The 27,907-nt window shown below is 36.6% G+C and overlaps 1 protein-coding gene across 8 annotated transcripts in view; it reads right to left on the bottom strand.

Annotated features, from left to right (window-relative positions):
* The window catches only part of SLTM (SAFB like transcription modulator), a 44,076-nt gene extending 16,776 nt beyond the window's left edge, over positions 1–27,300 (bottom strand). Inside the window, exons 1-8 of one of the 8 annotated variants that reach the window (XM_032864837.1) lie at positions 27,043–27,300; positions 25,989–26,076; positions 15,352–15,437; positions 12,449–12,646; positions 11,543–11,590; positions 3,868–3,895; positions 2,056–2,524; positions 1,381–1,430 (exon numbers count right to left, since the gene is read on the bottom strand). In XM_032864837.1, coding sequence (XP_032720728.1) covers positions 1,381–1,430; positions 2,056–2,524; positions 3,868–3,895; positions 11,543–11,590; positions 12,449–12,646; positions 15,352–15,437; positions 25,989–26,076; positions 27,043–27,204 — 1,129 coding nt within the window. In that variant the 5' untranslated portion in view covers positions 27,205–27,300. Of the gene's footprint in view, positions 1–1,380; positions 1,431–2,055; positions 2,525–3,867; positions 3,896–11,542; positions 11,591–12,448; positions 12,647–15,351; positions 15,438–25,988; positions 26,077–26,679; positions 26,784–27,042 lie in introns of those variants that run through there. The other 7 variants (XM_032864839.1, XM_032864838.1, XM_032864840.1 and 4 more) reach the window with 7 other exon arrangements.
* Positions 27,301–27,907: the final 607 nt, after the last annotated feature.

Here is a 27,907-nt window from a genome sequence, read left to right as displayed (position 1 = left end):
AGGGGAGCTTTCATTCATTTGACTTTCCTTGGAAAACAATTCTTACTCCACTTTAACAGTATGTAATAATTAAAAGTAACAATTTTTATAACTTCAGGTTATTATATGTACAAAAACTAAAAAATTTCAATGCTTTAGAATATTACATGCCATAAGTTTTAGTTGAAAAATTACTGTCAGTGTAGACTTATATGAGGAGACAACACACAGCTGACTCGAATATTTTAAATATTAATGGTTGCTGCATTCCTACTCTTACAAAATGCATTTATCAAAGGATCGATGCTAACAAGAAGTGCATGTATCTTTTTTATACTACCAATAACATTTGGGCCCAGGTATTTCTCTTACAGAAAAAAAATTTTTAGTTAATAGAAAAAAGTTACCATTTAACCAAGACTACTAAGTGTGTAAATTTACAGGGTAACACTTAATAAAGTTATTATATTTTGTCCATTAACCAAAACTGTAAGGGATATAAGAATTGCAATTAATTGTCAATTAGTCAATCAATCACTAAGATTTCCAACTATAAAAACATACCAACAAAGTAACACTAAATGAGCCACAAAACAGATTAACATTCGCTAAAGAAGCATTTTAGGACTTTGCAGTACCTGAATGGTGTTCTTTTCCCTTAAAATGCTTTCTTTAGAAAACAAGAAATGTTTTTCAAGTAGATGGCGTACGTACAAGAGGAGCCTATAGTGCGCAGCCGTGAAATAACCAGACATCCCAATATCAGATATTGCATCTTTAAGCTTACAAGAACGTCAAATAAAACTAACTTCCAACACAAGACTCCCATCAACCCAAAATAAGTCAAATTAAGAAACAGATCTTCAAGAATCAAAATAATATATACTGGCTACGTTATTAGAAGTGTGCCCTGGTTTAAACAATGAAAAAAAGCAAAACCAAATGTTAGAGACTGATTTTCTCTTAATACTAGACTCCACAAATAGAGGCAAATATTATTCACAGTACATCTCTTAAAAGAACAGGGAAAAAGTTGTGCTGGTGCGTAAGGGATACAAATGACTACAATTAAAGATAAAATACTTCTAAAATTATAATGTAAGAAAATGAAATACCCACTGTATTAACATTCAGTACAGTTGCTTAGAACACAATGTGAAAAACACATACTTTTAGTATACTCAAACCAGTTTACAAATTAAGTAATTAAAGGTAACGCTTCAATCACACCAGGAGTTTGCAGAAATCTGTTTAACTCAATAGTTTACAGAGAGACCCACCCCCAAATTTTCAGTATGTCAATTTTTAATGACTAAAGGTCAAAGGAAACCCCAGGAAATTATTACTTTTTAACAAAAATGTGCAATTTACCACTGAAACAAATAGGAAAAAATCCATTACCTTTGTCATCTTTGGACGATGTCTTGCTGTCTTTAGATTCCTTTGAAGAGCTAAAGAAGCAAACCACCAGAAGAAAATTGAAAACAAAAAAACAAAACAAAACAAAAATCGAACAGCTTGATATTGACTATATTTCAAACTAGTACTATTCGTACAAATTAACAATTCCAAAGGCCTAGATTAGGTTATTTGAGCAAATGATTCCCTTAGGATTCTTGCACTGATTTTCCCCAAGATGCCTGAAGATCTAGATTTTCTGACAATTCTATTCAGTGGATATATGGCCATCTTCTCCAGATTTCAGGACTGGGACTTGACTTCATTTTGTGTTCTTAGGACTGATAGTTGTTCATTAACCATCATCACAAGGATTTTTTAAAAATAAAACACAAAAAAATTGTCAATTTGAAAAAAAAAAAAAAAAAACCAAAAAACAACCAAAAAAAAAACACCAAATATATGCTGACAATTCGACAATGCAATCAGTAGGACACACTGCATATTACGAAGATCTTGAAATTTTTTTTAAAGTAACTTATGACGGTCAAAAATATTATAGGCAGGATCATAAGTACTAATTACTGTACATGGTCTTGAAGCCACCCCCTTAATGTAGAGTGATCTTATTGAATGCTGGAATTCAGTATCGTAAAGAACTGACATAGAAAAACAAACCTCTTTGCTTGACCAGAGGCCCCAGTAGACGAGGGCCCTTTCTTCAAAGTATCCTTTTCTTTGTCTCCAGATTCTGCTTTCTTAGAACTTTCTCTGGCTTCCTTCTCGACAGGATCACCCTTCACGCAGTCTTCCTTCTTACCATCTTTATGGTTCGCATTCATCTCATAATCCTTGCTTTCCTTCTCCGGGCTCTGTGCAATGGCGTCCTGCCCATCTTTTGGCTTACTTGCTTCAGAATCTGTAATTTTCACATTTTTACCTGTTTCTAGGAGGTCATCACCATCAAAATCCAGAGTGATGGCATCTTCAGCCTGGATTGTGACCGAGATGTTGTCATCCTCAGCTTCTTTCACAGGTGCATTAGCTTCCATCTCTTCGTGAGCTGTGTGATCAGCCTCAGCTAGGTTCCCTTCTGAAGGAAGAGGTTTAGATACTTCTTGTGTACCATCACCAGAACCTGCTATATCTAAGAGGATTTAACAGGAATAAATACGGCAAAACAAGAAGTTTAAACAATTTCATATTCATAAGCTAGAATAGGACCTAGAAAATATAAAGCCAGTCATTAGCACTGATGGAAGGTTAGGGGAAAAAAAAAACACAAGGGTATTAACTAACATAAACAATCCTTTACCCAGGATCACTTATTCTTCATGGAAAAAAGGATCTCTACATACAAATACCAAACAACAAAAGTGAGGAAATGGTTCCATGCTGAGGATACCAACTCTTCGTTTGTGGTTATAAGTTAATGGCATATGGAAGATTTTGTTTCCCTCCATGAGGTAAGTGACAAATGTGCAGATTTGTTATTCAGTGTTCGAATCATCTTGGGTTTAACCCTTGTGACCTTCAGAACTCCCATGGTGACATCTTGAAAGGTCACAGTCTGAGGATAACAGTCTTCACAGTTTTTCAGGGCCCCATCCTTTTCACTCTTCTTATTCAATTCTTGGGTAGTCCAGAATCCTGTGGAAAACTGCTACAGAAGGCTCCAAAGATGGCCTGCTCCATAATGTTCAGGAAATTGGTTATTTCCAGTCTTCATCCTGTCCAGCCAGTCCTGCAATTATCATTTTTGAAGATGTCTTGCATTCCCCCAAAATGGAAAGGCTTCAGGCATGTGATGTTTTTCAGTCAGTAGCTTTACTTCATCATCGCTTTTGGGCTTTTAATTCTGCCTTGCTTAGAACCCTGCTCCATGTCCTTTCTAGTCCAAAGGAGGTTCCTTCAACTTCCATCCAAGAACTCTTCCATCCGTAACCTCATAGTGATCAACGCATTACTACTGATGTCCCTGTAATTGTATTGGATGAGCCAGTTCTCCTAAACTATGAAAACTGTTGGAAGACTGTATGAAAGTTTCTCTATGCAGCAAACAAAAAGTCAGTCTCCTGGTCACCCATTTTTAGGACTGGTTGTACAATTCAATATCCGTTACACTCTAGGACCCCAACAAGCACGTATGAGTTACTGCAGTGCCAGTCTTAAAGGACATTATCAACTTACCGTATGCTAGAAGTTATTTTAAAACATAAAATTAAAATTGGGTTAAATAAAATATGGCAATGTCCACTACAGTAACTGATATGTACCAGTAAGTTAGAACGTATCTTTAAAGTTAAAAACAAAATTAAAACCAATTGAAAAATAAAATCAAGATGCTAACTTAATTCACTAAATTGATAAATTTGAAAATAAATTCATTTCAAAAATAAGATTTCAAATAAGGAATGTTTTATTTTTACATAATTTACTATTTCTCTAAATGTTAGCAATTTTTAAAACTCTACTTGGCATCAAACATACCTTTCTCATTTTCTTCTTCCTCACCATCCTGAAATTCAAAGAATAATCAAATGTAAAATGAATTCACTTAAAACTAGATTTTAGTAACAGCACAAAAGCAGTGAGGTTAAACTGTATATAATTTAATAATATTAATTAGGGACACCTATCACTAACAAATATAGGATATTCCAATCAGAATGAGAGCCCATTTAGAGAAATGTGGCACATTAGCTGGTGGTTGTGGTTTCAGACAAAACAGGAAAATCTATCAGTAATTAGGTCAATTATCAATTGGATTAGTTTCAGTACTCAAAACTAGTTTATAGAATCTGAATCTTAAATCAAAGAGTTGCCAAAAGACTGACCTGATTATCTTATGTGACTCAGTTCAAAAGCACAAGGGCGTGCTATTCAAAATACTACGAGAAAGTATACTGTGAATATATACACTTTCAAGACCTTAAATGCACATTAATAAAACAAACAAAAACCCTTCCAGGCATCTCAGAAGAGGGGTGACTACAAGAGTAGTTATTTTCAAATTATTTGTTCCTTTCTGTTGAAAATGAATTCACAGCAGTCACGTATACCCTGATGGTCACTTTAAAAATGGTATTTGCACAACAGGTAATCAAAATCATAACTCATGCTGTTTTAAAAATATGACTGATTTTAATTTTGAAATATGTGGTCTTTTCGCTTAATCTAAAATTAAGCATGTGCTAGCCTGAAAACAGGAATACCTAAAGGGGTTTTACCTTTTTCTCTACCCAGCAAATACTGCAGAAACCCCTGAAGGTAGTCAAAGTCACACCAAGAAAAAAACCCAACATTTTCCCCAAATTAAAGATCATAACAAATAAGCAAATATTCATTTAATCTCAGGAAAGAAAAAAAAAGTTAAGGGATGTTTTAATTTATAACTTTTAAAATAAAAGCTGAGTGGCACCTGGGTGGCTCAGTCAATTAAATGTCTGCCTTCAACTCGTGTCATGATCCCAGGGCCCTGGGATCGAGCCCCACATCAGGCTCCCTGCTCAATGGCGAGCCTGCTTCTCCCTCTCCTATTCCCCCTGCTTGTGTTCCCTCTTACGCTCTCTCTCTGTCAAATAAATGAGTAAAATCTTTAAAAATAAAATAAAAGCTGAGTAGCAGCAGATCATTTTCAGTCAAGGTGGTGTGACGCTACCACGTACAAAGCCTTAGAGTGGTGGGTCTCAAACTGAGTGTATCAGAATCCCCTGGAAGGCTTGTTAAAACAGTTTGCTGAGCACCAACCCAGAGTTTCTAATTCAGGTCTGGAAGCAGGGCTTGAGCATCTTCATCTCTAACAAGTTTCCAGGTGATGCTGATGCTGTTGGTCCAAGGACTACACTTTTAACAACTACTGCCTTACAGTGACAGCCTAGTAGTGAAAGAAGACTTTAAACATTGAACCGTAAACAAAACTTTAAATGGCGTATTTATCTTGCAACACAATTAAGATTCCAGAAAAGCATGCATTCCTTAAAAATGTCAAATACCTTACCGTACGTTCAAAATTACATCCGATAACCACTTTTCTAAGAAATCACTTTAAAAAGGCTTTTTAAACTTTCAGCTAACATGTAAGTGCCCCCAAGTTATGGAATGCCCAACTGTTTTACACACTAAACATGAAGGAAACTAAAAACACTGAAACAACTAAGCCACAAGCTTAGGAAGTAAGAGTCCAAAACCAAGTAGATTACTGATTTATAAGAGCAAAGTGAATTGTATTATCACGTAAGTCCATTATATTATGTTCTAATAACCTCTTTACTGTCGTTCTGTTGAACCAGAATTTAGTTTTAGTCATTGTTTCTAATCTGTGACATCTGGAAAGGAAAGAAAAATGCTTTCACTTGGGTAGAGTGACAGACAATGGCAGCAAAGAAAGGATGAAACTGTCGATTTATCTTTTTCTTCCCAATTCTTTTAGTTTAGTAATTTGTCTTTTGGCGGGGGAAACAAACTGGAATATCTTAACTTTTACTCAGGACAACAAATGAACTTAAAGAATGCAACTTGCCGCTTCTTTATCTACCAACAGCACACAACTTCCCAGTTATTCTTTTAGAGTTGCGATATTGACAGGTTCAAGAAAAAAAATGGCCAAATTATCTCCTGTCTTAAAATGTAAAAAAATTTAAATACTGAGATGTAAAAAAACGAAATCCTTTTTGCTGTAATTCTACCAATTAGAAATGTTATTTCCTGCTGCTAAAATAACTGGTAAGGTTTGACTTACTTTGCTGAAGAGCTTTTAGATATTTATCCTAATCACTCAACATGCCTTCCAAAGGGGCTCGTAACATATTAGTTTCTCAAATTAAAGGTAACACTAGTTTTACTACATATACTTAAATGCCCCGAGAAGAGTCTGGCCCAGCTTCTGGAAAATAAACCCGACTACGACTGGGGGTAAACCACAGAAACCACTAGGGTTAGTAGAAAAGACGAGCCACAGATCAGTGGAGGCTTTGCGGTGCAGTGTGTGGACACAAAGCACTACTAAAGTCAAACCTTTTGACCTAAGCAAGCCTAAAAGTCCTCGTAATAAGGAAACAAAACAAGAAATACAACAAAGACAATGGGAGACTTTTCCCATCTAAATGGTACAAACGATATGCATCTTATCTGAAAATAATTTTCCTCCACTGAAAACAGGTTTTTTTTTTTTTGGAATGAAAAATATAGTAAATCAGTAACAACAATGTAAAGCATTCCCTTATATTAACTAGTTTTTGAGTTTATCTTGAAAAAATGTAATATTTCACATATGAAAATGAAGAAATGCTTTCCGAAAAGTAGGAATTCATGTGTATCTTTGTAGCAGGATCTACAACCCTTAGTCAAATGCCAAAAGTCACATACAAAGCTTCTCTATTTTTATTTCACCCTAGGAACAGCAATGATGAGACAAAGATGAGCAAAGGGCTTATTTTTCAGTTAATGAAGTGTTTACTATATATATATTAAGTATACACATACACATGTGTATAATCTATGTGTATATATATGTATATATACACACTCATTTTACCTTCCCCTAGGTTAAACTTGTGAGACATGTAACATACATGCACTACGTAAGAAGACCTCCTCGGGAAAGCCTCCTTTCCCCTGATTGTATATAAACACTATAGTCAGCCTGATTTAAAATAAACCTTCAAAATAACCTTAAACCACCAACTGCCCGCTATCTATCTGGCAGTAAGCTAAAGGTCATAGGAAATACAAAATAAGTACTCAAATACAAGTACTCAAATAAGCACATGATAAGTACTCAATAAACACTTGTTGAATGATTTTACTGAATAAATGTAGTGTGAGACACTATTATTTTTAGATGGAAGGAATGAACGAACTGCTCAGCTCCATGTATGTAACAGGCTTAACTGCAGCACTGTGTAAGTACAGTGAATTCGGAAAGCAACATTTACTAGCGTGCAGTTATTGAGTGAAAAGAACACCAAACTAGACATCCTAAGACCTGGGTATTTATCCTATCTTTACCACTGAAACAGTTTTACTCTGTGGTATTGTCATCCATCTAGCTAAATTTTATCCATAAAAGAGAGAGAACCTATGACCAATACAGAATACAAGTAATTACATAAGATAATGGATGTAAAAAGTTCTCTATAAACCATAAGGCACTACATAAGAGATATCAGAGAAAGTTTTATGAAGGACGTACAGATAAATCTGGCTTTCAAAGTACATAGACTTTATATGACAAAAAAACAGGTATCAAATTAGTGAAACATTAAGGGCAAGGGCAAATAGAAAGAGGAATATACATGGTGTGATCACAGAAGACTGAAAAGACTGAGGTTAGAGGAAATTTTTAAGAATTAAAGCACTAGCAAACATAAACGTTTTGAGAAAAATTTCCCCCAAATTCTCAAGTAATGGGTATCTTCAAGCTAATACACAAATATCACAAATAACCAGACTACATATGTACTAAGTGCCAGATCTATGACCAATCCCAACATCAATCCAGCAGGTAGAAATTACTATGTTTATTTTACAGACATAGAAACTAAGAGAATCTGCCCAAATTCATAAATTATTATAGGTAACTAATACAAGCACAATTTGAACCAAATTCTATATAGTAAAACAGGCTAACACTTAAAGGCCAAATATTTAAAATCCAAGTAAGCCTGAAAACTGGCTTGAGTGAAGGGACTTTTTGAATGCATTTTTCTCATAGCTTTGATTTGGAAACCATGTACATATTGTAAACAGTTATAAAATCAGATTTAATTTTCCAGCTATTCTGAATTATATACTCACAAAAAGTCACAGATCCAATTTCTTTAAAACCAATACTTTAATTATTGAAAATTAAATGAAACAAGTCAATCTAAATATGTATGAGTTGGTGATGTAAGCACAGAGAGCAGAACTAGTCTAATAGGTAGTTAATTGTTCATTCCCAAAAGGATCCATCTTTAGGACGGATATAACGGGAAAAAAATCTTAAATTATTTTCAGTAATCTTTTTGGTAGTGGTGTTGGTATTAAGTTTCTTAGACTGTTGTATGTGTACTGTAAGACAAAGAAAATGATTGACTTAGAAGTATCCCTATGACCTCAAAATCTATTTAACTTAAAAGCAAAACCAAACCAAAAACCACACACATTCACTAGCACTGTACATTGAAACAAAAGGCCTAAAAAACAAGAAAACCCAGTAGCAATGAACACCCCTACTACTGAGACTAGGTTCTTGAGTACCACTTACAACTAAAAGGAAAAAATGGGTACTTAAGTCTAGAGAAGAAAAAGGAACATCGTTACATAGGAGAAAGCAATCAAAGACTACTAGGATCATGCTGAAATGAAGAGGCTCTCACAAGCTACAGACGGGGCAATTTGAACATTGAACAACTATAATGGACTTACCCACATAACTACATTTAAATCCATAAATTCAAAATGAAACTGAGAAAAAAAGGAAAAATAAAAAACTCAGTAGTCACTGTTAAAGATGGTAATGAACTGGCTCATTATTCCAAAAACTGGTAAATAAAAGGAAAAGCATCAGGCTTAATATATATGCTGCCTTTCCTTTGCAAATGGCACCACTGAGTAACCAAATAGTATGAGATATTTCTATTTCTAGGATCATTCCTAATAAATAAGGAAGAAATGACAGAATTAGAATATCACTACTTTGATCCAAGGGCTATAGATCATCAATGATCGGTACCATCATCAAGTATAACTAGACATTATGTGCAGCCAAATGGAAAAACATGACACTATCTATGAAGTAGTGGGTATGTTGGGGGGGGGGGGGTACCCTGCACTGGATAGCAAGCCTCTACATCCCAGACCCAACTTACCAATTTATAGAGAACGCAGTAAACAAAGAATCACGTTGAATGACTCCACAGAAATGTAATCAGCAAAAATCTAGACTCCGGAAACCCTACAATCAGGGATAGGCAAACTACACTAGATGCCTCTTTTTGTAAATATTTTTACTGAAACAGCCATATCCATTCATTTATCCCGTTCATTTACCCACTATCTGTGTCTGTTTTCACAAAACAATGGAGTTGAATAGTTAAAACATAGATCATATGGCCCACAACAGCTAAAATATTTTCTACCTAGTCCCATTAAGAACACCAAACACCCCTGACTCTACAGAATACACAACTCAATTTCTTCACCTACTGATCTTTTAAAAGAGGTCTAATGAACATTTCAATCAACCACAATGGGTACATCTTATTTGCATCTGGATTCAAACAAAACCTGTAAAAACAAAAAGCAAAACAAAAACTACACACAATTGAACATTTGAATACTAATTATATATTTAATGACACTAAAATCTTATATTAGGAGTAATAATGTAAAAAAAAAATTTCTTTTTTAGAGAAACATCATGAAATTTTTAAAGCAAAATACGACGTCCAGGATTTGTTCCAATAAACAAATGGAAAAGTGAATGGATCTATAAATGAAACAAGACTGTCCATGAGTTTTTACAGCTAAAGCTGGGTGACGGTTACACTCTATGTATTACACTCTATTATTTAATGCCCACAGTAAGACAATATATTCACTAAGCATGTTTAGAAGCATTAGAACATGATGAAACGTAGATACATTTACATATGTTGCTAGATGTTCCACTCTGCATTATTTAGAAGGAGAAAAAGGTTGTTTTACTTAAAGAAAACTTCTCTGAAGATGTAACCTCCCTATCTTTTGATACAATCAGGCGATACTTGCCTCTTGATGAGAGGAGTACTCTTCTTTCATTATCAGGATAGAAAGGGAGAAAGGCCATCTTCAGGCCATAAAAATTTATTAAAATTAGAAAAAGGCATTCATTCCTTAAGATACTTTACTTCCATCTGTTAAATTTTCATAATATATACATAGTTTATTATGAGAATGGGGACCCTTAGATATGATTGGTGCCTTTACACAACTTACAACCTGTACAACTTCAGGAGTGGCCCTTAGTGGAAATGAACAAGCCAACTACTAAAGAATATGAAGAGCTCAACTCTACCTTTCTGCAAATTTCTCCAAATTCGAGAAAGTTAATTTTCCTCACCTAATATTTACCACTCAGAAATGAACTTATGCATAGCTAGTACATGGAACAAATCTACAGACTTTCATAGTCCTAACATTTCCTTCCTGAATATTCTCAATTATCAGACACATTTCTCCCAGAAATGCAGTTTCTCCCCCACTGCAATAAATGCAGAGAGCCAAGATACAACCTAAACAGCATTTGTGGCTCACCATCATTTCAAAGGCAAGAGAGCTACAGGAAAGAAGGCGTGCCTGACCAGAGGTAATCAGTTAAGCAGTGCTAAATATGAACCCCACTACATACTCTTCTAGCAAATATTAACTAAGGAAATAACAGACCTGATCACTATTTTTTCTAAATCTGAGAAACAGAGGAAACTCCTATCTCTACTTCAAAGCATACTATTTAAAGAAGATACATGAACAAGGCTTCTGGAGTCTAGATATGAGAAAAGAAAAGGATAAGCTAAAAAGAAAACATTGTTGCAACTGAGCTACATAAATGTGTTTATAACCCCTATAAACCATGCTCTAAAATATACGTTATATAAACCATATATACCAAAAAAAACACGCAATAGAAGTGCACTCCTTTTCTACACACACACACACACACACACACATCCCCCGAGTAAATCTCTAGAACAGAGATTTTTACCATTTTTACACTATGCCCATCCTAGGTGTTAAATTAGCAAAATCTTAAAGCTTTGAAAAGGATATTAGTACATTTAAAAGATTAACTTCATTTTAGCAAAGTAACAGGAAAAAAAAAATCAAGGAGAGTACAGACTTCTCAAAAGACTGGTAACCAGAGTTGTTTTTCTTTTTTTTTTTTTTTTAAACAGAAAGGATGGACTATTTTTATTTTTCTTCTGAAAATGGTAGGAACTTTGTTATAATATCTTCCAATTACCTTTGTGGCAACAGAAATTTCAGCTGCCAATTTTAACTATTTCGTATATACCACATAAATAATTCAGTATTAAGTTTAAGGCAGTTTTATGAATTAGAGAATTTTGAAGTCAAAATAAGATTCCTTTTCCAAGCCCTTCCACCCACAATATCGTATTCATAGGACTAAATATAAACTTACTTGGGCTGTTAGAAAGGTATCATCTTCACCTTCTTGAGCTTCAATTTCCTAAGTAAAAGGGTATACAATAGCTTTGCTTTACAAAATATCTGGGTAACATGAGAATGCTTCTATGCTCTATCCAATTATCACTTGCCTTGTGTTCTGCTGTGTCTATGATACCATGTGTACTAAGTCAATGCTTAATAATGTAGACTATATTTTTTATGCCAACATAAAAATAGTCACACTGATAGAGAATTAGAAAAATCTCTTGAGCCCTTCACTTATTAAGCTAGGTAGAATGGAAGTATTCTAAGCATGAACATTAACAGCACTGACTCCCTCCATAATCCACTGGTTTTCTTAAAACATACTAACATATTTCAGAGCAGGACAAATGGTCTCTTTCAATCAAAGAAAGTATTTTTTTTAATTTTATGTCTTTAAATTAAACTGTCCTAAGTAATTCCCCACCCTTGATAATAACCAAAGAAATCCAAGTTAATCTTTTAGCTCTACTAAAGTAGCAACGGATAAAAAGCTACCATCCAGTAGTGTTGGCAAGATCAGTGACTGATACACTCATCCATAATGGAAGAGAAAACAACTTCCATGTAAATGTCCCAAATCAAAGGAGTGGCTACTCAGTCTAGTAAGTTACTGTATAACACAAGCATTATGAAGTTATCATGGTATGTCATATAGAACAAATAGCAATTAAAGGCATGATAACTACTATGTACAAATATATACAAATGTGGAAGATAATAAGCCAAAATTTAAAAGCTAGTAGGATTCCAGGTGATTTATAAATTCAAAATTTTCTGAAAATTCTGAGACTTCCACATGGAACTAGAAAAAATACTTTTTATTATTTATTACTTAATTTATCTGTTCACATTTTAAAAAAAACTGTCTAAAGACCTGACTTTCGATGTCCTCTTTTTCTATATCTTCTATTGCTTCTGCCTCTATTAATTCATGAGTTCTCTTGTTCTCTTCTGCAGAAAGTGACTCCTTGGAATGTACAGTTTCTTCTTCATTTTCACCAAATTCTTCAGAGTCCTTTAGTTCATCATTTCCATCTTGCTCATGTGCCTCTTGATTCTCCAATTCACAGTCCTTTTAATGGTAAGAAAATTTGGTACAGCTAGAGGGAAAGCAGTGCAGGCTATCCACCAAGCGTTTCTGGTAATTTACATGTCTACCTGTTTTAAATTTTACCATATTTTGACATTATTCCCAAAGTCAAAGTTCAATCATTTGACCTTACATATTAACTGTGTCTTTAAAAATAGAGGGAGTCAAATTCCAAAGTCACTGAACCATGCATCTAAGTTCCCAAACCTCTCACACTGAGAATCACACTAACTGGATTGCTACTAGAGATGCTCTCAAGTTCCGGTTATTTAATATTTACCAAATCACATCCCAGGAACTTTCCTAGAAGATAAAGCTTCACAGAAATGACTTGATTTCTCCATGTGCCATAGTTTGATTTAACTTCAAAAACTCTGTGAATCTTACATATTATAACAAGGTTTATTTCTAATTAATAATAAGGCACCCCAACTGTTACATTCTGTTCTTGGGGGAAAAAAAAAGCAAATAATTAATGTATTTGTTTTGAAATCGATCACTGTGCCACAATCTCAGTTAGGCAGGGGAACACAGGTTGGGATTGTCTTGGTGAAGGAATCTGTTTGCCCTTCAAAGTTTATCGACACACAGTACTTCAGCAGAAACAAAGAAAAGCAGCAGTCTAATTAGTTTCCTCTTTAACTGCAAAAAAAGGGTTGAAAGCAATGAACACTTTTCTCCTTTCCCTGTTCTTACGGTAAATGTAACAGATTTAAGAAAAGGCTTCCGGATTAAAAGGGGAAAAGGGCAGGGGCATAGGACTATTAATCATTCAAAACTGAACTGCAGTGAGGAAACAGAAATTTCTAGGGAGGCGGGCAAAGGAAAGGAATAGGATTGTATTGTGAGTGTGAAGTAATTGGGAGCAGGGCACATCTCTGGAGGGCAGCTTTAACCAACCTCACCACGTATGAGTAAGGGAACACTGGAGGTTGCAAACAGAGTAGGGGACTGTATAACAATAGTAAATGCAACCAAAAAAAAAAAAAAAAAAGAAAGAAAAAAAGAAAAGAAAGCAACCAAGGGAAATCACCCAGGGAACTTCATCTACAAAGTGCTAAATAACTCCAACCATTCTCCTCTTTTCATCTATAAACGAAAGCAATTACTATACTATTTACATCTAGGCAATAGGTGATATTTACTCACCACTACTGTATAAATTCTAGAATTACCAATACTGAGAGATAAGTATATTCACTTAATTTCTATCAAATACATCACGCATGCCGGTACTCCCAAAGCAAAAAAGGAAGTACAAAGAAACTGAAGATTTATTTAAATCGGACTTTTTTTTTTTTTTAAAGCTCCTTTGTTCTTCCAGACATTATGACCAGGTTCATTTAATAATAACACAAAGGTATCTTTTGCAGCACACGTAAGAGACAATACTATTATGCGAAATAGATGTATCTCCTAACATTTCAAATGAATGTAAGATTTTTATGAACTGAAGAGCTAAAAGTTAAGACATTTGAAAATTAAAAATTTTTACTAAGTCACAATGTTTTTCCAGCTTATGGATAATTTTTGCTTACTCATAACACTCACTAGTGAAGACACCTGGAGAAAATAAGAGCAAAGGAACAAACCTAAAGGAAGAGGTATCACAAGGATAACAGAGACCGGAGTGCTCCGAAACGCTCAAACAAAAACTGGTTATGGGCATGCAATCATCAGTTTTAATGGCTCCCTGGGCAAGTATTTCCTAAAATTATCTGATTTCAGGGTTAAATCCTCAACCACATGTTTCGTTCTCTCTATGCATATGTACCCTCAAAGTGCAAGGTGCAAAGTGTGGGAAGTGTGGTACACTCTGTGCTCTCTGTGTGCATGTAACGTGGGGAGGGTAGAGAGTTAAGCAGCAGGTGAGATGGCCAGGTGAATGGACAGGAGCTGACTTCATGGTAGAGCACACAGACATCCAGAGATGTTACGACCATATGGACTAAGTGTATACAGAAAACAGAATATATGGTGTATAAATGGATATAATTTAGGAGGAACTGTGCTCATTAAATAATTCCTGCAAATGCCATACTACTTAAGACCTAATGATCAGTAAGTAGCAGATCCCAAAAAACCCAAAAACAAAAGAACCCAAAAAAACAAAAAACCTGTGATTAAAAATAACTTCTGGAACTGCCACAGCTGCAGTTAAAACTGTACACATTACTTTTCTGGCTGGTCGGTTTTGAAATACATTCATTCTTAGCCAAAAAAGACCTGGCTTAAATTTATCTTTAAAGGGCAAAACAAATTTCTTAATTTGCTCTTTACTAAGTAGCAACACATAAGCAATCTTCTATCTCCATTTTAAAGACTACCTTAATCTAAATTCAGTGTATTTTACACAAAAGCTAAATGTAATAGGCAGATGAAAATAAACTATCAATACCCTTAGTGCAGTAACTTGTCCAGGAACTAACATATCATTTGTCCTGCAGCTGTTCCTCTGGCCCCTATGTCGGACTTCTACTTCCAGGCCTGGACCAATATTACTTTTAGCTCTCTGTCTCATGTAACTAAAGACAAAGTCATTTATTATATTTCTCAACTATGATGAGATTGACAATACTACATTAAGTCTCTATTTTACCTCCGTACTTCAGGATCTATTATTCAAGTAAAATGCATGAATTCATCATGCAAAATAAACGTCTTAACCTGAGTAATTAACACTTTACCTTGACAAAAGCATCATCTTCCACAGAAGCATCTCCACTCAACTCATCTGCTTCCTGTTTTTTACCTGCGAAAGAAGGAAAATGGGCTAACAACCAATATTTTATTACTTTAAAAGTAAAAAACATTCAGAAGAGTTGACCCCACATATCAATCACTCTCTACTCCCAAATCATCTGACAAAACTAATGCAAACTCCTTATAAACCACCTGCTCATAGCCGTCCCAAACAAAAAAGCTTTAAGAACATCATGCTGCCTCACTAAATAAACTACACAAATCATCCTAATATAAACCCATCGTCTTAACTGACTTGATATATATAATACAATGTTCTTTATGCCACTCAAATTCTCTTATCTTCAATCCTTCCAGAAGTAGCAGCACATCTTAGTGGTGTTCTGAGTCTATCACCAGATGTCTCACAGCTAAGTCAGATGTAAGACAGCTCCTGTCCCCCACAAAGTCGTCCCTAAGTGCTACTCTTCAACAAGCTTTCTCTGAAATAAAATCCTCATGCTTCAATCTACACCGTACAGTCCATCAGTTGATTCTATATTGCCTCGTACTCTCAAATAAATCTTGCTTCACCATTTAGAAAAGAAAATTCCTTAAGTACAAGTGACTGCTTTTAATGCTTATTTTGTATTTCTCCAAAGGCCTAACTATAAATGGGGCTCGGCACTTAACAAAATGACTGATGTAACGGACTTAAGGCAAGGAGAAATACTTCAGACTGAAAACTGTTAATAGTCTCCAGCCTTCTCCACCCAACTCGCATCTTCAAACTTTACAAAGCCGTGGTTGGGACTTCACAAATGCTTTCCACGGTTAAAGAAATACATATTTTCCACAGAGCCAATGCTAAAAGTTTATGTTTTCAGGCTACTTCACAAAAACCTACTGAACAAACCATGCATCAGAAATGCTGTAAAGGGGTGCCTGGGCGGCTCAGTGGGTTAAAGCCTCTGCCTTCAGCTCAGGTCATGATCCCAGGGTCCTGGGATCAAGCCCCACATCAGGCTCTCTGCTCAGCGGGGAGCCTGCTTCCTCCTCTCTCTCTGCCTGCTTCTCTGCCTACTTGTGATCTCTATCAAATAAATAAATAAAATCTTAAAAAAAAAAAAAAGAAATGCTGTAAAAAGCACAGCTGACAAAACTTTAATATTGATGATTTTTTAATTCGTTTATTTTGAAATGTGAATGGATGTTCTTTCCTGAGCCCAACTAATCATCAACTTTCCCCTTTGTCTTAAACAGGGACTGCCATGTACCTATCTCAAGCTTCTGTGACTCTTACAGTAGAGAGTTTAGGTTTAAGGTGGATGTTAAAAAAAAAAAAAAAGTCAGTGTACCTCCCTTTCCCGAGTCTCAACAGCCTCTATCTTCCATGTGCTCCTAATTTGAAACCCCTTCCTTGAAGGAGAAATAAAAAGGCAACAAGATTCTAATTCTTCCAGGTATGTGAAAAAGATCAAGCCTAAAAGTGGAGTTTTGTTTTGTTCTTTTTTTTTTTTTTTAAACTCACTGAGGTAAAAGAGGGGTTGTCCCAGTCTCTCAAGGGTTTACGTAAATCAAAAGAGAAAGTGTAGAGCTTGTGTGGCATTTGGTTCCTATTTAGAATGCTGGTGTATTTTTTTAGGGAAAATAGAAATTAGAAGTTACTACAAGGGACAACTAACAGAGTCTGCTGGTCAGAAAGCATTTATTACCATATTAAAAAAAAAAAAAGTGAAGATGTTCCTTCCCGGAAAACAGTATCAGATGAAAAAGAGCTCACTAAATTCTTCCATCACATTTAGAGGAAATTCCATGTTATAAAAACTTAAAGATGCTTCTTCATGGGAGAAATAAATTTTTTAAAAATATAAGACCCCAAAACACACCACCAAGTAATCTACAGAGTAGAGCTTTGGGGGGAATTCTTTCAGAACATTTGCAAACAGTATTTACTCCTTAAATTTGCAAAGCATTAAAAAAAAAAAAGTTCAATTGATTTTCCCAAGCACCCTATGGTACTTGGGGTAGGTAATCAAAATCTTAGGAAAGAGAAAATGAGCTGGAGAAGTTAAGTAGCTTGCCCAAAGCTAATAAATGGCGTTGTCAGAACTGGAAGCCAAGGCTTCTCATTTCCAATCCAAAGTTCTTTCCACTACATCCTATGACCTACCTAAAAGACATTATCCCAGTAAGGCGTGGTTCATTAACTCAGTTTAAAGATACTATCTTTGAAATGGCAGCCTTCAGGGGCACCTGGGTGGCTCAGTGGGTTAAAGCCTCTGCCTTCAGCTCAGGTCATGATCTCAGGGTCCTGGGATCGAGCCCCGCATTGGGCTCTTTGCTCAGCAGGGAGCCTGCTTCCCCCCTCTCTGCCTGCCTCTCTGCCTACTTGTGATCTCTTTCTCTCTGTCAAATGGATTAATAAAATCTTTAACAAAAAATAAAAAAAAATAAAAAAATAAAGACTTATTTGTCAGAGAAAGTGAGAGGAGAGAGTGCATGCGCACGCAAAAGCAGCAGGAGTGGCAAGCAGAAGGAAAAAGCAGGCTCCCTGCTGAGTAAGAAGCCTGTCTGGGGACTCCATCCTAGCACCCTAGGATCAGAGTCAAAGACAGATGCTTAACGGACTGAGCCACCCAGGCATCCCAACAGTGCTTCAATTTAAACCCAGGCCTATTCCCACCTTTCGAAACCTACAAAGCCATTAGATCTGTGAGTGGCTACAATGTGCCAGTTGTTAATGCTATCTCTTTTAATGTAAAAAGAGGCTCCAAAAGTCACACCCACAAAATGCTTAAAAGTAAGCCTCCAAGATTATGTAACCTGCCCCATGACAAACAGGCCATAAGAGGCAGAAGTGCACAAAAAGGCCCAACTTTGCTATGCCTTACTGTTATAAACAGCTGTACCACACAAAAGCACTGGACATTTAATTTATCAGCTTATAAACATAAAAACCATGAGGACAAAATTTTCAAACATATAGTGATGAAACTGTAATAATAATTTGATATGTTTAATTAAAATGAAATTTTACTCTCTTCGAAAACTGATCTTTAAATTTTGAAACAGTATAAGAAAATTCTGGTTGGTGTCTCAGGAATGAGCTGACACCATTTTTTATTCTGTACATTTAGAATGAAGTCATGAACTTTATAAAGACATCTTTGAGCATTCCAAAAACAAACAAACAAGCAAAAAACCCCTGAAATTTTACACTCTAGCTTTAGACTGCTTTCATAATCTGTAACTTGGGGCTTACTTAGCACATGCTGAAATTAGAAACTATATTATAATATCTTCCTTTATGAAAAAAGGATCATCCTTCCCCCATACAAAATATAACTCCCATTTTAAAAAGCTCTAATGATTACCATCTAGCCCAGAACCTAGTACGACATTATATAATGAGCAGATAGACTTCCTGACTGATAATGGGAGTATCCCTAGGTTGGATATAACAAGGTCTGGATTTCTATTCAGCCCTCACTGGGACAAGAAGAGGTGACATGGCAGGCAAACTAGCACCATGTACAGTCCCAATCTCTCAGTAAAACTGTAAACTCCCAACTTCAATGATGCTAGAGCATCTATGGATTCCTAACTTATGTCACAGATGAGAGATAACTTATAAGATAAACCAAATCCCCTTTAAATTCAACAAGCGGGGGCGCCTGGGTGGCTCAGCGGGTTAAAGCCTCTGCCTTCGGCTCAGGTCATGATCCCAGGGTCCTGGGATCGAGCCCCACATGGGGGCTCTCTACTCAGCAGGGAGCCTGCTTCCCCTCCTTCTCTGCCTGCCTCTCTGCCTCTGCCTGCTTGTGAACTCTGTCAAATAAATAAATAAAAATCTTAAAAAAATAAAAAAAAATAAAAAAAAATAAATTCCAACAAGCAACACTGACCACCTTCAGCTCTTTTTTGCACAGTCAGTAACCATCTCTATTTCCAGTTCCCATTTATGCCTGTGCTAGCAACACTCCTAGAGGAAATTAATCCGGTAATCTTCAGCCCTTCAAGGACTCAGGCACATGCCACAGAAATGTGTGTTGATGCAAAGGAAAGTGGTATGACTGGGATGAGGGCGCTAACTTAAAGTTTAATGTAAGAGAAGCTTCACTTTTTTTTTTTTTTTAAAGCAACATCTACACCTGGCATCGAGCTTGAACTCACAACCCTGAGATCAAGAGTCGCATGTTCCACCGACTGAACCAGCCAGTCACCCTCAAAGCCTAACTTTAATGCTTTGAGAAACAAAACCAGAAAATAAACCGAGCAGTAAAGATAGTCTGAATAACAAAATACAAATGGAAGCAAAATTAACTTTATCATATTTTAAATTATCACAGTAGTAACACATGGCTATTTTTGAAATTACATAACTTCACATAAAAACACTGCAATATTCTTTGCATGATTTTAGTCTAAAGTAAAATGGCAAAGCAAAATGTATACACCAAAGGAAGAGGATGCTAGAAATACTTTCTTAATTATGTAACATAAATGCATACAGGTCCACAAGTATTTAATTTTTAGAATTAAGGATAATTCAGAATTTTCAGATTTTAGAGAAGTATGACAGTATATGCATCATGTATCAATCTATATTTCCCAGTAGCTTCTGGAACAGGGCCTCTCAATCAATCACAGAAATATTTGTGCAATGAAACATGCATATTCATACCAAATGAGATAAATCAAGACTATGAATACATCAAGACCATAATAGCTTCATTTTTGCCAACAAACTTAAGAAAAAACTCACAATTTTCAGAATTTTTGTATTTCATAATGAATAAAGGATGCTAGGTCATAAATTGGTTTTCTCCTCCAAAGGCAAAGTGGTCCTTCTAAGGATTTGCAATTTTCCTTTTCAAGTTCAGAAATACATCCAAAACAAAAACAAAACAAAACTCCACTCAATAAGCAGATTTAAAGTAATCTTGCCCAAAAACTTTGTGAGAATAACTGTTCCGCATAAACATTTACAAAGCTATAAAATATAGAAAAGTTTAGTCATAAAATTGCTGTTTGAAAAGGGGGGGGGGTTCAGAATATAAGCCAAACTGATCAAGAATGTTTCCAGCAACCTCTCCCCAAACGCATAACTGCATGCAGTATCTTAAAATAATCAGACTATGCTTTGTGTTGTCTGCATACAACTGCATGCAGTGTTTTAGCATCTCAGTCTATTAAACTGATGTTTTACTAATGAAATCTTTCTAAATGACCTTATATGCTGTCTTCAACGCTGCAGTTATCCAACAGATCATTTTACTGTATTTTAAAAAATCTACTGCAGATAAGTCACACTCATTATAATAAATCTAGAAAATACCAACAGCATATATTTTTTTTAAATCTGTTAACTTTGTCATCTGAAGATAACCAAATTCAACAGACACACACACACAAAATAAATGCACACGCATACACACAAGATTTTAATTTAAAAGGCAGCACAAATGTAACTCAGTTTTTAATGGGTTATTTTTCCAGTCCATCAATAGAGAGAAAATACTAGCTGACCCGAAGCCTCATTGTCTGAATCAAATAAAGCAATGCGGAAGTTTTTTGGAAAATGTAAATTATACAATACAATTTGCAAACTGAGAGGCAGAAAGAAATGAATGAAAATGATACCAAACTTCAAGCTCTAGTCTAGAGCAGTCAGTGGTTCTTAACTCTACCTGCGTGAGAATCACCTGAGGAACTGTTAGAAAATAACGAAGTCTGTGTCCCCAACAGAGCAACCAAAACCAAACCTCTGGGGAGGCAGGAGCCTGGTAGCTGTATTTTTAAGAACTCAAATGACTCTACCATAGAGAACTACTAGGACAACTGAGCATAAGTAACTAAGAGGCTAGAATGAAAAGAAAGTATGAGGAAGATTATTGTTTTCAGCTTCTCCAAACTATAGAAAGTTTCAAATTCTCTCTGCCTTTGACAAAATACCATGTATGATGTGAACCTATTTTAGTTGTTGAAAAGGGGGGAAAAAATCTGTAAACATAAATCTTCTATGAGTACATGCACATGTACGTACCCAACTCAGATCAACAGGTAACACCTGATAGATTCAGGGTGGTGGAATTACAGGCAATTTCACCTTTTAGTGCCTTTCTGGATTATGAATTTTTTTAAATGAATATATTTCCCACTTATAATCTGGAAAACACTATTATAAAGCCATAATAATAATAATACTATCCCAGGGTACCAGATCTGCCATGTAAGACTACCTCAGGCTGTGGAGTTCAGGATGTGAGTAGTTAATTCCTAAAACTGCACAACCTCGAGGCCCTGGTATATGACATATATGTGAGAACTTTAGCCTAACTGATTAGCCAGGAAATTCCACCCTTATACCTTAAACCATTCTTCAACCTCTTCGATAAAGTCATTTCTGATGCCACCAACTAATAATATTTTTTCCCCTAATTCCTGGACAATTCATACCTCATTTTACATGAGTTTGTGAAAGAGGAGATAGTCTGAAGCCCTCTGCTCCTAATTCAGGAGGCAGAGAAGGACTAATTTGGGAAAAGTACGCTGTCTTTTAAAGTACTAGAAAAATTTCCCTACATCGACACACATCACATTTGACACCATAGAACAGTTGAAAAAAGTACATGAGGGCTTTGATGATAAATATAGTCCACCATTTAAACTGCAAAAACAAGCTGCAGGTTTTAACAGCAAAGGCGAAAGGTCTGATTTGGTGATGTGAAAATGAGGCTGGACAGTATTCCAGCAAAAGTTGTAAGGACTTCCAACACAGCAACAAAGAGGTAAGGAATAAAAGGATGTTACAGTGACTCACATGTTCTGGGTTCTGGATGCTTTACACATCAGTGCCTAATGAGGAGCCACTAGTGCCACTGAGAAAGGTACCTCTGGAAGTAACAGACTACTGATCTCTGATATATGCGCTTCCAGCAAAGAAACAGGCAATTAAAACAAGCACCCAAAGAGGTATCTTTAAAAGCAGTTAAGAAAGCCATCATATGGCCCTTAGTATTCATTCAACAAATATTTTTTGAGTACCTATTCCGCGCCTCGCACTGTGTTAGGATTACAGAGACTAATGTAAACAAAAGGCTGTATGTCCTTATCCTCACAAAGTTTCTAGCCTAATGGGTATCCAAAAATATTTATGACAATTCTATCCCCAAAGCCCTTCTCAATACCACAGTTCTGATTAGTTTCCTTAACACCCAAACACACTGCAATTTAAAAAAAAAAAGGCAAGAATTAAAGTATACTAAAATAATGTATTATGTTAAATGCATTTTATGTGGTTTACTATATCCTTAGCAGACACAAATTTCAGAAAGCTTTACACAGTAAACATGTAATTCTTTATATTATCTGAGGTATTTTCCACACAAAATTAGGCATTAGATGTCTGGATAAACCTATAACCCCAAATTACACTTGTTTCTAGGGGAGGAAAATAAATCAGATTTCATGTAGTGGTTTGAACCCTTGCTAAGCTTGCATGTACTGCACATTAAAACATCAATAGTACTGCATTATATATAATTCTGAATACTATACTGATTAAAGCCACATAAAATAACTTTTGCTGAAGTTTAAAGGTGACTCTAAAGGTTGAAAATCAAAAGAATATGGTATGCCATCATCAGGTAAAGCAAAAGAAACTTTAAATCTGTAATCTCTAAAACAAGTTAATGAGGAGTTAGCTCTACCTGTTTAACCGCTTTCTTCACACACACGCCCAAATAATATGACAGTAAATCTCCCTGGTAAAGCTTTCTTCTGTGTTACTTATTAAAAAGTTCATAGCAAAGAGAGTTGTAAAAAAGACTCAGAAGGGACAACCAATACAAGCTACAAACGTTTCACTGTATTAACCGCATGCAAACAGAATTTATAAACAATATTAGAACTATAACACTATCAACACTTATTACAAGCACAAACTTGTTTTAAAAATGTTCTAAAATATAGTTAAGAATACAGATCCCCTTTCCTCTAATCTGGCTAAACACAAATATTTTAACATAAAATTTTTTAAATACTAACCCTGCATTTATAAGAGAATAAACTTAATATTTCACCTGAGTAATTGATCCACACCCATTAAGCTACTCTCTTGCTTTCTTAATATAATTTAACTTTTACTTGATACCTTAAGATTATCATACGAATTATTCATTTTCCTAACAAGCTATTATATGCTGTATCTTGCTGATGTCTACATGACTACCTCTAAGTAATCCCTTTCTTTGTTCTCTTTTTCTAATAATCTGTCCTAAAGAATATTTATACTGATGGAGCACCTATGAGCTTTACAGTTCCTTCTTTGCACATCTATTTTAGCTGAACAGAAAACATTTTTTCTTCTGACTCCTGACCATACATAATCATTAAATTTTAGAACTAAAGGAGTCCTACAGATGATCAAGTAAAAATTTCGGTTTTATAAAAAAGAAACAGATCACTGAAGGAAAGGTGGTATGACCAACAGGAAGTTATTTTGAAGGTAGAGACTGTTGAGCAAAATAAGATTTGGAATGTAGTAATTCAGCAATTAGGCTGAAAAACTGACATCACATTAAAATATTTAATTTCTAGAATCCTTGATTTTAAAACATACTGTTATTTTTAAGTTTCCATAATCAAATTTGATTTTTACTCTTTTTATACTTATTTTTATTATTATTTTAAAACTCAACTTAAAATAATCTTACTCGAATTGCACATTAATTCAAACCAGGTTCTTAGAGTGGGATTTACATTACGTTCTTTGTAATTCACAGAATTTTCAGAACAATGATAAATGGAATTTAAGGAGTCAAGAGCTACTTATCATGCAAGTCCTAGAATAAGTCTCATGAAGTACTCAGTGATTACATGTTACAACTTCTAACTAAAGACCACAAGACACCTTAATATCAGTGTTATGGAAAAATTAAAGTTCAAGTATCCTAATAATCCATATAAAAGAAAAAAATTAACAAACTGATCATATATATATATATATACACACACACACACACTGTATATATAGAAAATAAAAACTTCTTAAAATTCTACATTGCTAAAAATTATTTCTAAGGCTAAGACAAATGAAGTTCCTAATAACTGAAAAAGAGACGCACAAATAAATTAAAAATAGGTGAGAATGCACATATCAGATGAAGTTTACTTTCAGTGCTAAAATCCATAATCGGCTTGAATAGTCTGGAACTATGATTAATACGTAGCATCTGTTAAACAATCTCAATGTGCTAAATAAACTACATGAATTAAAATCACTATAAGAAATAAGGTTAATTCCTGTTTTACTTATTTCCAAAATTTCTATGCTTCATTTTGAAATAACACTGGTTTGTAAGCATAGGCTTCTCAGCACAAGCTTCTCTCAACACAGGGAAATGTATCTCTCAAAGTGATACACCGAGTCAGAGTTACATTAAAAGCCACAGATCTTCAAGATAACTTTGTTATTCCTCTAAACTCCATTTCCATATCTGTCATTCCCATCCCACCCAGAAAATACTCCTTATCCCTGTTCAGTTTCCTCTGGCACAAAAGGGGGACGCTTGCAAACCTATGAAGACTCAAACAGTGAGATGGCATCAGAATCGCCTGGTCCTAACACCTACAGATTGCTTAAGATCAAATGTTAATATTCCCGTCTTTTCAAGGTTAATCCATTCAATCATTTTACCCTAGTTACAGTCGATCTGGTCCCCAGCAGACAGAGCAGTATTTGGATACTTGGAGCAGTAAGGAAAGTTAGATTTTTAAAAATCCTACAGCTGTCCATGACACATTCCACCTATTGCAAACAGGTACTAGGACCCAGATACCCACATCATGTCCACCCTCTGCCACTGTCCTTTAAGAAGGTGGGAGAAATTTATAATTATTAAGTCAAGACTTCAATTACTAGAACATTTTTTTTTTAAATCTAAGTCCCATTTACACTGTCAAAGTGTTAATTTAAAACCACTTCTCCCTATTCATTAAATCACCATAACCTGGAAATATATTCTGGCTAGTTTAAAAGTTATAAAATTAAAAAATTTTGAACATATCCCTATAACTTTTTTTAAAACTAATTAATCATGGATTTTTCCCTACCTTGTTAGTATGATTGGTGAGGTCTTTTTGAATTTCACTGAAAATTAGAATGTATAATAGCATAAATGGAAATTAAGTTCACCAAGTCAAACAAAATACTAAACATAAAGGTTATAAAATTTTAATATACTAGAAAAAACAGCAGGAGCCAAGGTGAAAGATTTGGAAGGAATTCCATCAATACTCTGCCAATTGTGGGGCAAGGTAGACATGTATTAAACTGTTATTTTATTCTTCAGGTCTTCACACTATGAAAGAAGAAACATTATGAAACTGGACTTTGTGATTTTTTTTGGAAGCAATAAAAAACTGGTCTCTTTCAGGTCAGCTTCAGCCAAATCTTAAGGGCTACAAGTTATCCAGAGCCTGGCAACAGGAACTTTTCTTCCTTGACCCAAGAAGGCAGAGTGCCAGAGGGAAATAGCAAAGAGTAGCACTATATAAACAGGGCAAGTGGCACAAGAGCAGAGGCAAGTTATATAACCAAAATATATTTTAAAATATGTTCATAACTCGTAACAACCTTTGCCTTTGGTTGGTTTCTTGTTTGGAGTATCAGTTGAAACAGTTAATTCAATATTATCTGGATCGCCTCCTTCCTCTTCAATAGCCTACATTAGAAAGAGAAGTTAATATGCTACACAATCTATCTAAACTTATTTTATAAAAACGAAAAAAAAATTAGCAAACCTCAAGCCTCAAGACATTAGAATTGCCAGTCATTTCATAAACCGACTTCAAAAAGAGCAATTCAGCTACACGAGTAAGAGAAACTTTCACGGGGAATATCATTAGGTATCAAAATCACAAGGAGTTTTAAATTCTACCGAGTCGAAATAATTAAATATCACATGTTATCATACTGAACAAAAGTCTAAATATTCTCAATTACAGAAAAGTTGCTATGAAAGTTAATAACTAAAAAGAGTTTTCCTAATTTCTAGAATGCAAACTTATTTCTCCTCTACTACAATTCCAACGCTCACTCAAATAAACCAGAAAGATAATCAGGGATGAAAAAGCAGATTACTGCTCTGATGCAAAAACTGAAAACCCAGCGGAAAACAAACCCTCTCTCTCACCCACCCCTCAACTCCCACTACCAATTCCCCCCCCAAGATGGGGAGGAAACGGTTGGGCACAATTAAACGGTAACTTCACAGAAGTCACCAAAGTAACCAGTCCCTCTGAGGCCAAGAAATGCACGCGCTCACCACCGCTAAAGACTGGGGACCAAGCGCCTCCCGGGTCTCCACGATCGCCCTTGGGAGGCCGCGCCGGCCGTCGACAGCCCTCGCAGCCTGGCGGGGACGTCCCGGGGGAGGCAGGGGCGCGATCGGCTGCGACGGGCGGCTCGCGGGCCCCTCGCGGGCCCCTCGCAGGCCCAGCCAGGCTCGCGGGGGCGGGGGCGCCGCGGGAGGGTCCTCACCCTGCTCGCGCCGGCGGGCGCCGCCCGGGGCCTCCCCACGGCGCAGCCCCGAGGGCCCCGGCGGCTGCGGGCGGCCGGGGGCTGCGGCGGAAGTGGGGGCTCCGAGGCGCGGCCTAAGCTCCCATTCCCGGACCTCGCCGGGCCTCACCTGCTTGAGTCGGGAAACGAGCACAGTCTTCACTCCGGTGATGTCTAAGTTCCGCCGCTTCAGCTCGGACTTGAGATCGATGACCCGCAGATCAGTAATCTTTTTACCTTCCGCCTGACCCGAGGCGGCCGAGGCTGCCACAGCACCGGTAGCGGCAGCCATTTTAGAAGAGCAGCGCGCTGCCGAGGCAGCGAGTGGGCTGCAGGGCGGCGGCAGCAGCGCCAACTTCGACCCAGGCCTCGGCGGCCTCCGGCGCCGCGCAGCGCTGCGCACAATGAGCCGCTGGCCCCGCCCCCGTCCGCCACCCCAGCGCAACCTGCAGCCGCAGCCAGCACCCGGATGACGGGCGCGCGTGCGCACTGGCGCGGGCGACGGCGTCCCGGCGCGCTCCGCGGAGCCGGCCGCGGCCACCTGGGCGGCGCGACCCCTTGCGTGGGCTGGAGGTCAGGCACGTCCAACCGCACCAACGTCCGCCGCGCCGCCGTTCTCCCGTCGCTTCGTTAGCCATTTTCTGGCAGCGTCTGGAGTCTTGAGCAACAAAAGTGTCAGGCACTCACGGCATGGATAGTTCGAGTGTTACTCAATACAAACCCAGGGGCGTGTGCACGCCCTGAACCTCTTCCAGGGAGATACTTTATCACTCCTGCTGAATAATCGAAAAAATGTGGCCAGTGTGCACCAACGAGTTAGGTTCCCCGAGTTGCAATCAAAAGGCCAGAAAGAAACCGTACAGCAGTTTTAGAAAATAAAGAATATAAAGGGTTCTAAGGGTTATAAGACTATAAAGGGCTGGCCTGGGTGCCAGATCCCACTAGCTGGCTCCCTTCAGCCCAGGGAGGCTTAGTTTATCCCAGGGCTGTCCCCG

This window comes from Lontra canadensis, unplaced genomic scaffold (assembly GCF_010015895.1).
Source record: "Lontra canadensis isolate GAN:19392208 unplaced genomic scaffold, GSC_riverotter_1.0 scaffold28, whole genome shotgun sequence".
NCBI lineage: Eukaryota > Metazoa > Chordata > Mammalia > Carnivora > Mustelidae > Lontra > Lontra canadensis.
Note: the sequence above shows the minus strand (reverse complement) of the source record. Positions and strands in the feature narration are given on the sequence as shown.